The 18,831-nt window shown below is 32.1% G+C and overlaps 1 protein-coding gene across 4 annotated transcripts in view; it reads right to left on the reverse strand.

Annotated features, from left to right (window-relative positions):
- Nucleotides 1-18,831, reverse strand: part of LOC106461809 (probable palmitoyltransferase ZDHHC14) — a 91,298-nt gene that overhangs the window by 13,488 nt on the left and 58,979 nt on the right. Inside the window, exon 10 of one of the 4 annotated variants that reach the window (XR_002611086.1) lies at nucleotides 13,431-13,511. The exons of 2 other annotated variants lie outside the window; for them this stretch is intronic. Coding sequence is in view for 1 of the 2 variants with exons in the window: in XM_022388890.1 (XP_022244598.1) it covers nucleotides 6,396-6,448 (53 nt within the window). In the remaining variant the exon portion in view is untranslated. Of the gene's footprint in view, nucleotides 1-6,395; nucleotides 6,449-13,430; nucleotides 13,512-18,831 lie in introns of all 4 variants that reach the window. One more of the 4 variants, XM_022388890.1, reaches the window with a different exon arrangement.

The following is an 18,831-nucleotide window of genomic DNA, read 5'->3' on the forward strand; positions in this document are numbered from 1 at the left end:
AATGTCTTTTGTCTGCATTGTTTAAAGGCATCTTTCAAACCTTTTGTCTTCAACAAGTACAAGTTCTTAAACATTTTCCTAAATGGGACTTTGGTTTAGTTTGATATTTAATAGCTTCTACCATTTTATTGCTTACATCAGGCAAAAAATGTTGTGATTGTCAGGTTTTTATAGGGCCACAATTCTTTATAAAAGGAGTTTGTGACAAATTTCAATAATAAATGCACAGCACATAATCAACTTGTTTTAAAATAATACATTAAAAACAAGTCAAACGAATGTACAAAAATTTGTTACACTATTGGTTATCACAGTTGTATACAGAGCTTTGAGTAACTGTCTCTTTTTCATCAAAGTCCACACAGGCAGGTTCAATTACTTTAGAATACCCCTATGACAAGACAAATTATTCTTCTCTACTCTGTTATTGAAATACAAGGCTATGACACTCACTTTAGATATCACCCATTATCTGGGAGATGGAAAGTGTGTGCACAAAAAAAGTTGTTTATTAACTTACAATGACTCACATTCTTAAGATCTTGTTCTAGCTAAGTTAACAAACTGGCTTGTGCAATTGATCCATCTTATTTACCATGTTGTTCACAAATATCTGAAAAGTCAGGTCCAAATGGTGCTCCCCCCACATATCACTCCTTGGGGCTCCTAAGGGAACATGCCAGGTTTGATGATACTCAGTCTAGCAGTTTGCAAGTTACAAGTGGACATACATACACAGACTTCTGTCAAATAATGGTTTAGATTCTGCAAGTCAGTATGTCAATGAGGTCAAACATATTATTAAGATTTTATTTTACATCTCACTGTTGTTTCTCCATCTTTGGGATTAATTTGTCTTTGGTTGTGATTTTTCAAGTCAGATAGAATTCCTAGCAGATGACTTCTTCTTTGTTACTGCTTGAGTTCTCATGTTCAAGCATGGTAGCCCAAGTATCATTATACCACCTAACACCTTTTTGCACAATTACAGGTGCATTTGGGGTTGAGGAATCATTTGAGTAAATAACTGAAATGAAATATCACAATCTCTCCTTTACAATATGTGATTGTGTGTTTGGATGAATTCATCCAGTTGGGCATCTAGCATATTACTTATACCCCTACAACTGCCCTAGACAATATACCACTCTCCAGTGGTTGATGTTGCCTCAGTTGGTAACTTTCTCCCCTCAACGTGCATGTTACTGTGAGACATTCAAGATTTCAGAAACAAGATGTATACTTTCTACATGATGTCTCATTGCTCCAACTAGGGGTGCGGATCACCTAACAGCTTTATTTCTATCTTTTCTTAACCATATTTTTTGTTCCTATAGCACTGTCCTAGAACTGTAGAGCCCATCCTTGGGTCTGCCTGGGTTCTTTAATATTCTCCCTTGGTGTTCACTCACTAAGCAAGTTTTATTACCTGAAGCTTTCTTCTTGACAGGATAGTAAATTACTCTAGACACCCATTAAATAATATAAAAAGATAGTTAGGGCAGTATTTAAGTACTTGTAGAGTCATGCATTATCTCGTATAGTCACAGATGGTAGAATGGTGTAACAGATATGCAGGGTTAGAGCATAATGCATTTCCTTTACCTTTAGTGGAAGGTTCTCAGTGGAGGGGATCAGTAATAAATATTTAATGACTGTACATGCTTCTGGGGCTAAAGCCCTCCACACCCTCATCTGAAAAGCCCAATTTCTTTCGGAGCATTCTCTTTTGATCCATTGACTTTTACCCTGTTTCTGGATTCTACTATAGCTCTGCTTGATCAAATTTTTTGTTTCTTGAGGTCTAGGTTGTTACTTTCCTGCCTCAGAAACCAGATTTTAGTAAATCAGGTGTCTTTATGACTCTCTGGTTCACTCCTCCATCTCAATACAGATATTCTGTCTTTTAAAATTTCAGAGGTAAGTCTACCTGATTTTGAAATTATTCCCACCCACCTCCTCCAACTACAGGCTTGAAACTTTCCATTATGACTGCAACTAAAAACAGTTGAATTATGGCAGGAAAGCAGAGGTGATTAAATCTCCTAATGCATACACAGTAAGTAACATGGATGGTTAGAGAATGGAGAACTATGAACATTAAAGTGGATACATGTTCTACACTGTATCAGGGACATTCAGAATCTAAAATCACATGACTGTAGACAGCATGACAGCAAACTCAACAAGTGAGTGATAAGGAACACCTATAATATACAGTTAAAAGGTTTTCCTTATCTGGACAATGTACTTATAAAGTCCAAACATATATCAACTTTCTCCTAATGCAAAATAATATATATATATATATTTTACTCAATTTTTTTTTTATTAAATGTATAGAATTATTTGTGATTTTAATTATCAAATATCTTAATATCATACAATGGATATGCTACATTTCAGAGTTTCTTACAAATTAAAATTATGTGTACAGATTTAATTCAAGTGTTGCAAACAACTAAATATTATCTATTAAATGACAGTGGGATTAAAGGTTAAATCTTTTTTAATCTAGGTTTCAACATAAGCATTTATTTGTTATAATCTAAAAGCAAAATGTAGAGTTAATATACAAAGTCAATAACTTTTAGATAATTATCTTAGATACAAGTCTTTAATATGGTATCTCTTAAGAAGTACAATGTTTAATCTAAGATATTATAAAAACAGTTAAGTTTTATGATATAGATGCAAAATTTACAATTAATACTCAAGGTCAATAATCTGTTGTTAGTTACCCCAGATGTGCATAATTTTAATATATTTATATTTCCTATACAATACTATAAAGCTTATCAAATTTATTCTGTTAAAATAAACATAAAATTTGTCTTGTTTTTGTTACACTGTTCTCAATATATATAAAACTACAAAAGAAAACATTCAAAAATGTTTTCACAAGGTAAGTCCACATCAAAAAACATTAAAGCAAAAGGTACAAGTATGATACTGTTGCCTAGTGGTAGTAATTTATTACTGTTAACTGTTCCTACATACTGTCTTCAAATGCAGAGAAGTCAATGATTAAAAATGCTTTATGCTTTTTGATAAATTTATTGAAAATATTCTGGGGTTAACATCTTCCTAAACTGAAAATGCATTTCTGATCGATACTTATCTCCTCTCACAAAAAGCTTTCTCAACTTGTAATGCCTATTGGCACAAATATTTGCTCACCACTAGCTTTGCCATTCCCACTTATTACTGCTTACTAACATGCAAATAATCATGCAGCAACCCTCCACCAATAGGAGTGTGATGCTACCCCTATTGTAACTAGCACCCTCTCTAAGCATGCACATGTTAATCAGTTCTAACTTGGTAGTCCAACTGATTAAATGTGTTTTTCGCTTGTGGTTTAATTAACCTATCCACACATTTTTACTTTCTTCTATTTCTACTTCAATTAATTTATCTTACATTTTTATTTGGTTTCTTGGAGAGTTATGATTTGTTTTACTTTTATCTTCTCTTTCAATTTTGGAAGTTATGCACTCACACTATTGGGTGGTCATGACTATGACTGCTCATACTGCAGCAGCAAAATGACCGCCCATTTAGAACTGATTAACACGTGCATCATTGGAGAGGGTGCTAGGTATGATACGGTGGAGGGTTGCTACATGATCATTTACAAGTTAGTATGCATTAGATAATAAATGGAAGTGGCAAGGCTAGTGGCAAGCAAACATTTATGCTGATAGAGAGTAGTACAAGTCAAGAAAACTTTCTGCGAGCAGAGGTAAGATATCGTATTAGAAGTCACTTTTTCAGTCATTCAAATTTTCAAAGATGAGAATTTTGTAAATCTCATTAGAAAATAACAGTGAGTGAGTTTCAAATGTATAATAAACCAGTATGGCGTTCAGTTCAACAGAGATTTGTATAAAGTTTGGACCGAAATGGTAAAAGCTTAGCTTGGTAATATGTTGCTAGAAAAAAAGATGTCTGTGAACAGCTTTTGTAACAATAGTGGTCATGATTTTTTCAGAATGTTTTATAAAGCTTGCTTAATCATTTTATAGAACACCATGAGATAGGAACAATTAAATAATTCTGCACTTGACTGTACCAAGGTTTGCCACTGCCTTGTTTACATTAAGCCTTATTAGTATATGTAACTGTATGAATGGGTAAAGAAAATCACTGTAAGGAACAAATATATATATAAATGAACATAAAACAGGTTTAAAACCTTATTAGGTATATTTCAATTAATTTTTTTCAAGAAAAACCTTGCTTATAATTTTGGTATGGTAAAAACATTATTTTTATTGTATGCCAGTGATTATAAGTATAGTAAAGCTGCTTGTGGAATGTTTTGATTCAAAACATAGGAACAATTTACAATTTTATAGAATAACAACTTTTACAGAAAAAGTTTTAAAAGTAGAAAGACAGGAAAATCAGTAATTAAAATATATAACAAAGGTAAGCATTTTTAATTGAAATTTTAATGCTGTGAATTCATACAAATATCACATATAAAATTAAGATATATTATTTGTAGAAGCTATAATCTGTAGAAATTTCTTTTCTGAAGTTTCAAATTGTTTCAATTAGTGTTTTTTGTTTTGTTTTTGCAATGTAGTAAAATAAACCCTAGAACAGGTACCTCGTAATTACACACCCGAGCCTCAAAGATTTAACAACATGCCAATGTATTGCAGATTTGGAGCGATATTTTTATTTTCAAAACAGCTTTAGGAGAGAAGCTCATGATTCTCAATTATATGCAAGAGTTATGTTTAGTAACAATATTGTAACATCATTAGTGTCAAATGAGATGTTGTCCAGACTGTCTGTGTGCCATGACCAACAGTCTTTTAGGTGGTATCAGTATGAACTGTAACTAGTAAAACCTCAACTACAGTGAGCAATTGTCTTAAAAAATATAATGTGTTATCAAGTCTACTGCTTATTGTGGAACAGAACAGGAAGACAAGAGTAAGTACAACAAGTGTAGTGTTCACTGAGAGCAAACAGCCTGACACCAAGCGGTGCAACAAAAACTTAATCATTGAGATACCATGATAGAGCAGCTGAACAGAAGCATTTCATTACTACAAGAGATGCTCATGCAAAAAGATCACAAACAGCAAACTTAAGAAGAGAGGGGAATGGTAATCTAGTCAAATGAAACAACATGCAACCATGAAACAAGTATAAATGTAGATGGGAGAAGCACCAAAGTAAGCAAACACTGCAAGTGCAACAGTTTCAGCTGTGTGTGTGTGTGTGTGTGTGTGTGGAGAAAGAGCTTAATAAAGTAAAAATCGGAATGCTTTAATCTCAACGTATGAAGTGTAGGAAGTTCTATCCCAGAGTTGTATACTGCTTGTGGTATGAACTTTAATAGTCAAATCACTGCCCACGAAGTCAGGATAACAATTAATCATAAGATGTTAAAAAACCTGATTCACTTTATGAAGCAGCACTTTTTTCCCCACTACTAATAATGTCTTGCAAGATAACAATCTGTGTATGTGCATAACTAAACTATATTTAATTTTGACCTGTAAGCATATCATTATGACTGCTTATAGAAAACTGAAACCAAAATAGGGACTATTACAATCATGTAAATAAGTATTTATTATTATTAAATTCTTATAACAAGGCAGGTGTAAAAATATTCATTTATCCAAAACTACACTGTCCATGAAACCTGAACACTTTCTTTTATCAAACTTTGTGAAATACATATACAAAACTCAAATTAACCACTGTTGCACCACTTTTTTTATGGCAGTACAGGTCTAGAGTTTTACCCAAGTAAAAGATCAAGTTTTGTACACAGTATGACTAGTTTTATATATGAATGGTACCAGCTTGATTACAATAATTGTAATATTCACTTACAGGAAAAAGTTATATTCCAACAATACAAGTAACAAACAGCTATGTATAGGATATCCAAAGAAACAACTTTATTTACTTCTGCCTACATTTTAAATTATTTAAAAAGCCCTAACTGTTTACAAATACAGTTAGTCTTTCACACTTTGCTCTTTAATAAATTTCATTATGAAATGATACAAATATAAAATTTTTGAAACACCCTGTATACATGTTTAGTTTACTTTATAATACTACTATTGGTCAAATAATTTAGTCAGTGGCAACAAAAGGGGTTGGGGACATTAATAAAATCTCAACTAGCATAAATTGTCACAGTAACATCTACATTCAACATATAGAAAAAAAAAAGGGGTATCAGTGGTGGAATGTAACACCATGCACAGCGACATCTCTATTTAAAAATTTAAAAAAATCAATGTATCTCTCTTATAACTGGTGGTGCAGTCAGCTGAACACAAGCATTCCATTCACGTGCACATTATGCAGCTGGGAAATAAAACCATGCAACCTTTAAACATTATTGTACTTACATCTGTACATGTTGCAGGTTTGATTATCAGAAACTGACCATGAGGTGACCAACCTGAAAACCATGATTTAGGTGACATCACAATAAATTGGGATAGTGGAAATTTGATAATTCTGTCAATCTGTGGACACCTACTTTGAATAACAATCCTATCAAATATTTAAAACTTATCATCACAGTTTCTTAATACTTCAGTGTTCTGATAGAAATTAATTCACATCTAAAAGTGCTATTCAATACAGAAATTATGAGAAAAAATGGCCAGCTACTGTAGAAGAAACTGAGACATGATTAATAATAAATTTTACATTGTTCATGAGAGTTAAAAACTTATCCAATAGGATAGCATATAAAATTACACTATTCTTGAATAAAAGCACTGACATCAAAAGAGCTTCTTTAAAATTAGAAGCTAATTATAAACCTTTTATTATCGAGAATTCAGTTCTTGCGTGTATTTTATTTTTGAAGAAGCATTAAACGTTATATAATAATATGATATAACATTACTAATTTTATTCCTTGTCGTATGCTGAAACTTACACTAGTAGTCATGGAAAATTTTTTAACTTAAAACATCATCACAAAAATATAGAACCTAAAACATGAGTGTTGGCTGCTTTGAGTAAAAGTTGATTTTCATGTTAAGATTAAAAATACTTTCATCCATCTAAAAAGTTTCTCATTTCATTTACATAACAGGTTTATTAAATAAATGTCAAAAGTTTTTTTCCAGTGAAACTTTATATTTTATCTTCATAAAAAATTAGAAATAAACCTTTTTTACCCTTTTTTTTCTTTCTAGAATGACTAAAAATTGTAACAGAAAACTAGTTGTTTTCTAAATACCTTAAAGCCTGAACAGTCTACATAAGCTTCTACATAAATTTATTGTTTTATTGCTTTATCTAACTAATAATCCCACAATACATGTTACAAGTTTGAAATTGTAAATCACTCGGCAAATGGGTAGCTCAAGTTACCATACTGAGTGATGCAGAGCATGAGCTACATGCATGCTTACCTCATGAATAATTTATTATCATTATTATTAAAATAAAGAGGAAAATGGCACTTTAAGGGCATGACCAAACCTTAATCGCCAAATGTGAATACTCAACATGTTAATTACATTTTGTTGTAATTGATGTTGTATTTGATAATTACAGGTTGTTTTTGAAGGTTTTTGTAGAACCAGATATTTTCAATAAAATGTTTCACTGAAATTTGCAAAATTTGCTTTAAAGGTTGAGATAATTATAAATTATGTAAAAATTATAACTTAACATTAGTACAAAACTGTAAATATATAATGAACAATGTTTTTAACCAGAACTTCTGCTTCTGCAGATGGGTCCCATGAGAGGAAGTATGTCTGATAAACTCAGCAGTACGTGAGGTTAGATTTATAACAGTCAACTGAAATTACTCATCTTTGCCAGGATATACCTATTTTCTAAAAATTTGTTTAGAAACAATTTCACTTTTTCTTATACTACAATACAATTTTTAGGGGTTGGGATCCCCTTACCTTTGTAGGTTGCAACTCCCCCAAATAAAATCATTAGATGCACCACTGGTTGTACTACATTATCTATGAAACACTAACCATTCCTGAAATTTTGTGAAACCTTCTAAGAAAACATACCAGAATCTATGAGTGTTTGTTTTCCTCAAGATAGAAACAAGGGGTCAGAGAAACTTTAGCAGGAGAGATGCTGTAAAGCTCCCAAAGAGAAGTACATAGGCAGACAGAAGTGGTAAACTTATGAATATATCCAATAACTTGTTTTCAAATGTGGATGAGAAAAGAAGAAAGAAGCAGGCTGAAAGTGGTAATGCAGCAAAGGGCAGCAGCAGCAGCAAAAAGATTGTGCAAAATATTGCTGAACTGCTGACGATCTTAGGCTTGAAGGATGACATCAACTCTATTTACAGATACCTTTCTCTTGTTTCAGTGTGCTCAAATCCTCAGCCCTGACAGGATTGAAATTTGTAAAAAGAGGGCACTAATTTTAGGCTATTTTATGTAGGAGGTATCTACATTGTTACAAGGAAGCCCCCATAAGACTATCTACCACCAATGTTAAGACTGCTTTGAGAAACTATGCATGTACAAAGCAAAATTCTTTTGCAAAACAGGTGATTCATGTACTACTGTGCACCTCATATCAGTTTCAGGACCTAAAGCAAGAGATTCCAGAATTCACCCTGAATTCCAGAAGCTTTGTTGCCAGACAAAGAGATTTTGATAAGTTAAGAAGGGGAGAGAGGTGTTGGAAAAGAAGAAATATAACCTAAATATAACATTCTTGAATTTGATACTGAAAGAGTTGACTCTGCCATGTTGTTTATGCATTCTCTATAGAACATTCAATTTTTGTCTGGGGGAACAAAAGAGGTAATTTTTGATAGGGTTACATACATTCTTCCAGGATGCAATTGAGGATTCATACGTAAAACTCTTACCCTACAACTGCTACTCTTATGGTGGAGAACATTTTGAGAACCTTGTTCTTCTGTCTTAGATCAAAGCTTATGCACAGTAAAGTTAACAGCTCAGAAAGGCAGTGGATTATGTAATGTGTTTTTGGTGAATGATGGTTTTGACATTGTAAAGTGAGTAATTAGACTAACAGTTTGTTGATTCTTGAGAGAAGTTACTGAAAAAGGTGGAGATAGCGTAGAACTACCTGAATTATGGTTTTGATGAGAACCTCAAGAACTTAAATGAGCAATGCTTACTTCGTGATATTGCAAGGGGCTTAAGTTATTACCATGATGATAACACCCTTCTTACCATCCAAGTTGTTTGCAATGGATGCAAGTGTGCATTTTACTTCTTTGACAGGGTGAAAAAGGTGTTACTGAACTCCAATGCTGTACAGGTATTGGACAATTGCTGCTACAAAGTAGAACTCTTTGTGGGCCATCAAGTTAGGATGATAAGTCAACAGCTTGCAATCAAAAGTATCTCAAATGCCATGAAGAATACACATGAAGCCAACAGATTTTCTAATGAGGTTCTTGTTGTTATAGATTTCAAGATGAAACTAGAGCCTATGTATTTTATAGAAAAGTGAGTTCAGCACTATGGCAAGACAGGCATCAGTTGGTACTGTGTGATGGTACAATACTAGCAAACTTAAAGCAATGCTTCATCAGTTACTGTGCGTCAAAAGGTGTATTTTGATCACATCTCTTACGAAGATAACAAGCAGGATTGAGAGTCTGTTGTTTTAATAGCCATTGTTATTTTGCATTAGGAGAGATCTACCCAACATAAAGCACTTATAACACAATGTGCTAAAAGAACATTCTTTTACCCATCATTATCCCTACTCTGATTTACACTCGTGCAATTGAGATAACAAGATTTATTCTTATGGACACTCAAGATGGAAAGTCAGTTCTAGACACCCATTTTGTCAGACTGATGAAAGGCCTCAAGTCCTGGTTAAAGGAAAGTGAGCTAGGCAGTTATTATCCTTAAATCCCATGGTGCTCTGCCTGGTTGTGACATGGAGCTTGTTAAGCATGATTGGCAAATGGTCATAAGATGCATTAAGACTGTGCAGGCCCAGTAAAAGAAAGTCCTTAAAAGAGCTAATGGTCTGTTCTTCATCTACAGCAAACAAGTTAAAGCATTTCAGGTGATTCCTTCTGGCCAAATGGATTCCTCTATCTGCTCTGATTTCTCAGTAAAGATGTTTGAATATTCTGGAGTGAGTGATGGCATGGTAATTAGCACATTGCCACATAAAGAGAAATGTATCAACAAACTGGAGACCATGGGGGAAGTTGTTGGGAAGGACAGTGATGTTGAAGAAGATTAGGACATATAACTTGACAATAACATAAAAAAGTTCTCAGACAATCAGCAAGATGAAAAAGGAGATTTAGAAGAAGAAGAATTTATCAATCTTTAATCTGTAGCTGGTCCCTTATCAGGTGTGGCATTAATGCCTCAAGGACAAATCAGGAGGTAACAGTCCAGTTGAAAAAGGCATCATGCTGCTGATGCTTTGGATGAAAAAGCTATTGATTGGAATGGATTCCAATGACATGGTCTCATATGCAGAACAGAAGATGCTGAAAATGTAGCTGACAGGTCAGCTTGGTGTGAGAAGTACCAGAGAACAGGATAATAGAAGAAGTATCCCTCAAACTGTATCAACCCTCATGAATTCCCAGTTTGCAGGGCTTGTCAGCCAAAAAAGGGAAAATGTACAGAAGAAAATAAATATGGGCATTCTGCAAAGAGATTAATGAGTTATTTGATATCAGCCAAGCAGATAAAACTAAGAAGAAAGGTCCAGGAAGGATGTTGGAAGAACTGTGTAAAAAATATCCATGCAGATTTGACTTGCCTAGCAAAAATGAAATTTGGACCAAGATCAAAAAGCTAATTGTGCAGGCATGGAAGCCTACACCAGCCAGGAAGGTGGTGGAGACAGAGTATGGCCTCTTTCTGGCAGAACTGATGTCTAATAATCCAGATGTAAAACCAAAAAGCTGTCCTGCAGGTTTTCAAATCACAATTTGAAACTAACAAAGAGAGATTACATTCTGACAACCAAGTGAAAAACAAGATTGACAACCTAAAGCAAGTCATAAAGAGCTTCAGCATCAAACATTTAGAAATGTGTATGACTTCTTACACAAAGAGTTTCAATAGCTGAGTATCTAATAAAGATGTAAAGGTGAATTCTGAAGAAGAAATGAAAGATAAGAGGAGAGGAAAATACTAAAATAATGACAAAACAGCATGATCATGGTAGGATAAAAACACCTTAATGACTACTCAGATTAGAGAAAACAGCATGGCAAAATGATCACTGAATCATGGCCTACACAACCAAGTATCTCACTCTTAGGTTTCTGGATTTCTGAATGTGATGTGATATCCTACCACCTACCAATACAGTCATACTTTCTATCATTGATTGCTTGTTTAAAAGAAAGTGTAGAGTTTATGATGGAGATGACATTCAGCAACTTAAGAGTATTTCAAATACATCCTCGTTTAATCAATTAAGTACTTCTTTCTATGATATCCGTATAGAAATTACAATTCCTTCTTTGACAATAAAGTTGCATATAAAAACAACATTATAATATCATTGGCTTATGCATACAGTTTTCAAAAATTAAATATAATTACAACAGAAAAAAATTAAACTGAAGAAAGAAAAATTATGACAGAGTTGGAGAATTTATGATTAGTAGTTGAGCATCAGATTCTTTATATGTGGCAAACTTAGATCAAAAATGTAAAATAACTGTAATAAAAGTTCTATGTTTAATATTTTCTATTTATATATTACTTTCCAAAGAAATGTTTTCAGAATAATATTTTATTGAAAATGATGTTTAAAAAAGAAATTTGATTTTCTTTCCCATATTAAAGTCAAAGAAATAAGATAAAAATTTCCATAAAGGAATCATATACAGATTGCCACTAGCAGTATATATACTGCATATTTCCATGATAGGTGGCATGGAACACATTTACTAGATGGTAAATGTGAGTGAAAATGAGCTGTAAAAACTACAACTGAAAGTTTAAAATAGAAACCTCCCTCATTCTGTGTAATTCCTGACCTAGAAGCATATGACTTTCATCTTTTAGTATACAGTTTTGTCGCAAGGATGGCCTTTGAAAAGATTTTTTTTCAGATAAATATTTTTTCAAAGCAGCTGTAAGTAAATGGATAAATAACATCACATCCTCATTCTACTTAACTTGTATGGTGAAGCTCAATAAACCATACTGAAAATACAATGTACTTAATGATGACATGTTCAGAAGTGATGTCCAACTGCTTATATTCTCAACACTATTAGTGAATGTTTGTTGGCTGTAATCTGATATGGTTAGCCAAGAGGAAATAAAATTTCAATTCCTTTTAAACACAGCTATTATACAGCTCAAAATTATTAAAACAAAATATCTAAAAATAACATTTCAAAGGCAGAGTAAACATAATAGACAGCATTCAGTGTCCGTACTTTTCAAAGTAAAATAAAAATTTTCACAGAAGAATGGCACACTGGAACTAACTAGCAGAAAAGAAGGCTACTGTAAAATAGAGGCAGTTATGGGCTAAATGACACAAAATCAAATTCAATAACCAACAAAACAAAAACCATGAATGTGAAAAATTTGCCTCGCATTTCTGTACGAGACTATGTTTCATAGATATCAAATTTGCAATCTCACAATAAATTTAAACTAACAAAGATCTAGATTTTACTCGTATTCTATGGCCTAACTAGTCTCAGATGCCAGTCTAGAATATGCAAAAAAGGATTTCAAGAATGTGACATTCACTAGTTAAGACACATACCAGTAGTCAAAAAAAATATTTATACAAGAAAAAAGTTGAAAAAATTATGAAACAAACTTTAGTTGTTTTGTACCTTTTCAGATATCCCACAGCAAACACAAACTATTCAATTTAGAAATGAAGTCACCAGAACTCCACCTATCTTAGTTCAAAGATATTCCTCCTTTTAAAATATTCCATTCCATGTGTCAATGAACCAAATACTATACACATACACACAGCTGAATCCAACACTGCTTGACTTAATAAAAAGGCATTTACATTCCAAATAAGTCCTTCTCTAAAACATAATATACTGTCTGGAACAATTTCTTTTTTACTGAGATAACAAGTAACGTTGATTCAATGCATTCATACTTTCTAAAATCATTCACTTGCCCTGGCATTACAGTATGAGTTCCACACCAACATAGATAGCAGAAGGACCATAAAACTATAAACACATTTTCTGTGCCACAGGAAACTGACCAAAATAATCATCAAATCACCAACATACTTTGAATCTTCGTATATGGGTTTTTTTTGTCGCAAATTTTTACATAGTTGCATTCGAAATTTAATTAAAGAACTTTATTATCAATGTATGTCAATAAAATTAGCATTAGAATGCAATACTTAAAATTGAAATTTTGTATTTTGTAATTTCTTAATTTCAAAACAAGATATTAAAAATTCTCAATATTCACTTTTGTTGTCACATAACAAGCGAGTGTTCTCACTTCTTTCCTTTTAGCCCATATGATTTCAATGGTTTGCACCTACCCTACCTAAGTAATGTAAACATATTCTATAATTAAAGACAAGGCCAATGTACAGTTCCAATATCATAACTTCTCCATTTGCTAAAATATCAATAAATCTTTCCAACCCAAGATAAAAGCCCTGCCCACTTATCCTTAACTTTCAAGACAGTTTTCAAAACCACATGTTCTTATTTGATGTACATGTTTATAACCAATAGAAAGAGCTTATTTTCTATTTCAAACTTGCAACTGTTAGTCCAGAGGAAGTGACTGATGTATGTGTGAAAGCAAAGTTGATACTCATAGCATTACAAGAATTTGTTTAAACTACATATAGCTTAGTTAAAAAGCCAGATAAATCCTAGTTATATTTGGACACTGTATTTCAGTGATTTATGTTCTAAAATGAAAATTTGAAATGTACATTAATATTTGTTTCTAAAACAAACTTAAAGAAGAAATGCTAGGCCTAGCTCAGTATGCGTCCAATTGCAGAATTTCATGCATTCAGTACACCAGAATGAACAATGTAAAAACCAGACAACAAAACTAGAAAAATACAAATACACTATATGTGAAAAGATAAACAGTTGAAATTATGAGTATTTCAGAAAATCAACAATATTTCAAAATCAAAGATGAACATGAATTAAAGGTATTGTTCATTTCATTGTTTTCAAAATATCATTTTACTGTACATTGATGATTTACCTACAGTTAATGTTAGGATAGAGAAATTAACAAATCAAATATATATGTTTACTTAAAAAAGCTTTCAGTATGCAAATCAAATATGAAAATTGTAAGATGAAGGAAGTATCTTTATTCTTAGCATAAAAAATTACCTTGCACTCTGACTAACTCCATAAATTCACAGACAAATGTTTAGTTAAAATATTTTATTAAAAAACTGATTTTTGTGTACAACAGACTTTTAATGTTTACTAAAAGCTTGATAAAGTTCATTTAGTACATTCAGAGTTATAATATGTAAAGTATCAAATTACATGACCCAATATACGTGTGCATGGGTCAGTCCATTGGATTGAGCCTATATTAGAGAATTTATGTTTACTATCAATTCTATAATTCTCAATTTACTTAATGTATCTTCACAAAATTTTGTGTGTTATACACATAAAAAAACATATTCTCAATTAAGTATTTAAACTACAGATTCTTTTTTCAATTTCCTTCACCCAGTCTGACTAAGACTTTGAGTAGTTTGAGTACAATGTGATTTTAATTTAAGAATAAAATTTTTATTTGCATCTTCCAGTTTTCATATTTCATTTACATAACCCCTAGAGCCTCCTAAATGAATATCAAAAGTTTTTTTTTCCATAAAACTTTATATTTTATCTGTTATATTCTTTATCCTAACACTATATGGTCTTCATCCATTTGATTGACCCTGCAACCACCACAAAAAACCCAATATAAAGCTACATTATCCCTTTTTTCTTTCTAGAATGACTGCAGATTGTAACAGAAAAGTCCAATTATTTATCCTAATCAGTCTCAGGCTCATTAAAGTTTAGATTTATATTGATTTAACTTTATTGCTTCATTGCTCTTTGAACCATGCCTAACTGCTAAGCCTGTGTAACAAAAAGATAAATCCCCCAGCAAGCAAATAGCTCAAATTACAGTAAACTAAATATTGAATTACATAACACACATGCTGCTTGCTTACATACCTCATTGAGATATTTTTATTTAATTTTCTTATGTAACCTAATAAGTTTCTAATTTTTACATCTTACAGTTACTTTTATAACAATAAATAAAAATATCCATAAAACAAAAATTTAGTACTTAGGTATGGTTTGTTATGGATTTCGTGCAAAGCTACACAAGGGCTATCTGCGCTAGCCGTCCCTAATTTAGCAGTGTAACATTAGAGGGAAGGCAGATAGTCATCACCACCTACCTCCTACTCTTGGGCTACTCTTTTACCAATGAATATTGGGATTGACCGTCACATTATAATTCCCCACGGCTGAAAGGGCAAGCATGTTTGGTGTGACAGGGATTCAAACCCATGACACGCAGATTGCGAGTCGAGAGCCCTAAACACATGGCCATGCTGGGCCCTTAGGTATGGTTCTTGTATTTTTTTATGCTTGATAAAAGTTGACCCAGTGTTTAGTATGTTTATTTATTTCAAATATTCCACTTAGAGCATAAAATAATAACAATTGCAAAGAATACAATGTCCTATAATTATTATAATATAACTGGCTTTCTAACTTAGCTATAAGTGCATTAAAATATTTCCCTTACCACGTTAGAGGTGAACTTAGCTATAGCAACTTCTAATTTGTAGGCCACATAATTCAAAAGCCATGATCAGAATGAACTAGCATCATATGTAATTCAGTAAATTAAAGTCTTCTCTTTCTATTGGATATAAATAATATAATAGCAAACGTTAGAAAGAATTACTGACATTTTGTGAAAGAAAGTATTTGATAAGAAGGTCTGTTGTGTGGGTTTCACTGATTAATGCATGTATCTCTGTAAATCAAGGAAACTATAAAATTAGATTATGTCTCAGCAATATTTATAAGTTTGTAACTTGTTTTAACATTTTACAAAAGAGGCCAGTTGATGCGACTGATCTTGTAACTTCAAAGTAACCACCAGTTTCTATAACTTTTAATATGTTTTTTGGATTTTAAGAAAATATGGCAAGCTTTCAGTAAATATCACAAGTCTTTTGCACACAAAAAAATCAGATTTTTAAATTAAGCACCTTTACTGATGATTTGTCTGTGAATATATAGCCAGAGTTTTGACTACTCTGAGTGCAAAATGATTTTCACGTTAATATTAAAAATACTTTTCTTCATCTGAAAATTCTGAAATTTCATTTGCATAATCTCTAAAACTTCCAAAATAAATAAAAAATGTTTTTTTTTCAGTAAAACTATTTTATCTGTTATTTTCTCTACTCTTTCTCTATATGAACTTGGTATACTCGACCAATCTTGTGACCACCATAAAAATTATAAAATAAATCTAAATTACCTTTTGTTCTTTCTAGAATGACTGTAGATTGTAACATGAACCTAAATTTGTTTATTCTAAATAGCTTAAGGCTCATAACAGTATACATATGTTTATACTTAATTTCATTATTTTATTGCTGTTTGAACCATGTCTAACCAATAATCCTACCACATAAGTTGTAAATCACACAGCAAATATGCAGCTCATGTTACCATATCAAATTATATGTAATTCACGAGCAGCTTACAAGCATACCTCATTAAGAACTTTTTTTATTACTATTATCTTACCTTATATCACCTAACAAGTTTCTAATATTTACATTTTAGTTACTTTTATAAATAATGAATACACATGAAAATCAAGAAATATAGTACTTACCCAGGTTTCATTTTTTTTTGCTGTCGACTGTCTATGAAATTTAAGTATATTTTTTTTAAACTAATGTTACTACTACTATAAATAATTTTTATTTAATCCAATAATGCACCTAAGAACACAGATTAATAGCACACACAAAGCAAACAATTTCCTTTAAGTATTACAATTTTTCTGGCTTTCTAGCTCTGCAATAAGACCCTTTAAAAATTCAGCTATGCCATTTTGATATGATTCCACTGAGAAAAACTTTCACATTAGAGGCAAAATAGATAATTCTCTGTACAAAAACAATGTAATATGTCATTTGATAGATTAAAGCTTTGGCTTTCTATTGGTTAGAAATAATATATAATGTTAGAAAGAGCTATCTGTAATTTGTGAAAGGGAGGACGTGACAGGTGAGCATTGCAAGTGGGTCTGATTTTCTAGTTTATGGCTCTGTAAACAAACAAGACTTAAGGCTTTAAAAATTATGTTTAGCCTGAGTAATATTTATATTAAAACTAGCATATAGCCCATTAAAAATGATGGGGCAAGTACTACCACCCCCATCCCATAATATATCCTAACCTCACATTTCATAGCTAACTGAAATAAATGAATTTTGCGAAACCAAGCTTGACCAACAAAGAGGCAGAAAAGTGCAGTCGAGGTAGTCAAATGTCGGTAAATTCCTTTGTAAGCCAATCAAAATTAAAATCATTCATGAAATGAATTTGTGGCATATTCATAGAATAATTATTGGTAAAAATCAGTTAGATTAACAACTTCTAATATATAGAAAAGCCAGTGCATTTTAGTAACACTACGTTCTAACAATGGCTTTATGTCATATTGCTAGCAACAAAAGTATAACCTAATATACTTGTTAGTCTATGTTGAAAGTATAAAATGAAATGTACAGACAACAGAACTGGAAAAATATTTGTTGATTTCTAATCTCCATTGATTAAAGAGGTTTTTTATTATTAAAAACGTTGGTGATATAGCTTAATTCAGAAATGATTTATTTAAGTTTAAAACTGAATCAATAATTTCACTTTCATGATAAATTTTATGCACTTGGCTCTAGGCAAGGTGATCCCACACTACATCCTTATTTTACAGTTATTATACCAACACTCACTACACATATGAGGTTTCACATCCCCCTCGCACCCTCGTCACTAAAATCATAATAGGCTGACAGTAATCTAACTATTCTATTTGGATAAATGCATGTTGGATTTATGACTCCTCCTGTTTTGAGAAATCAAGCACAACGTGACACACACTGGCTTTTATATAGGTTAGATGAGTGATGTACTTGCAAGTGTGGTAAATAATTTAGAGAAGAGGGAAGATCTAGAGAGCAAATGTCACAATTTTCATATTAGGAGAGATAGAGAATTTTAAAAATATATCCTTATAAAATTAAAAACTTAAAACTTGTATTAAGATTTGATTTATCAACTACATTGGAAGGTAACTCTAAAAAGTTTTTCACTGACATTTTTTCAGGTATGGGAGGTATATGGTTGTAGTGGTTTCTTTATTTTTCTTTTCTGTTGTGGCCTTCTTCAGGGAGTTCTTGATGAAGGAAGAGGTGTAACCATTCTGAAGAAGACCACAACAGAAAAGAAAAATAATGAAACCACCACCACAACAACCATATATCTCCCATACCTGAAAAATGTCAGTGAAAAACTCAAACAAAAAGCTAAGAAATTTAACATAGACGTCTTACAAAACACTAAGATCCATTCTGGTGAAGAACAAACAGAAACCTACCAACAATAAACAGAAAAACGTCATTTATGAAATTCCGTGTTCCTGCAACAAAACATACATTGGAGAAACGGGAAGAAGACTCGCGACAAGAATAAAGGAACGTAAAGACAGCACAAGACTCATGAAAACACAAAATTCAGCCATTGCAGAACACGCCATGTCAACTGGACACAACATA

Source organism: Limulus polyphemus, unplaced genomic scaffold (genome assembly GCF_000517525.1).
Source record: "Limulus polyphemus unplaced genomic scaffold, Limulus_polyphemus-2.1.2 Scaffold1036, whole genome shotgun sequence".
NCBI classification, from domain to species: domain Eukaryota; kingdom Metazoa; phylum Arthropoda; class Merostomata; order Xiphosura; family Limulidae; genus Limulus; species Limulus polyphemus.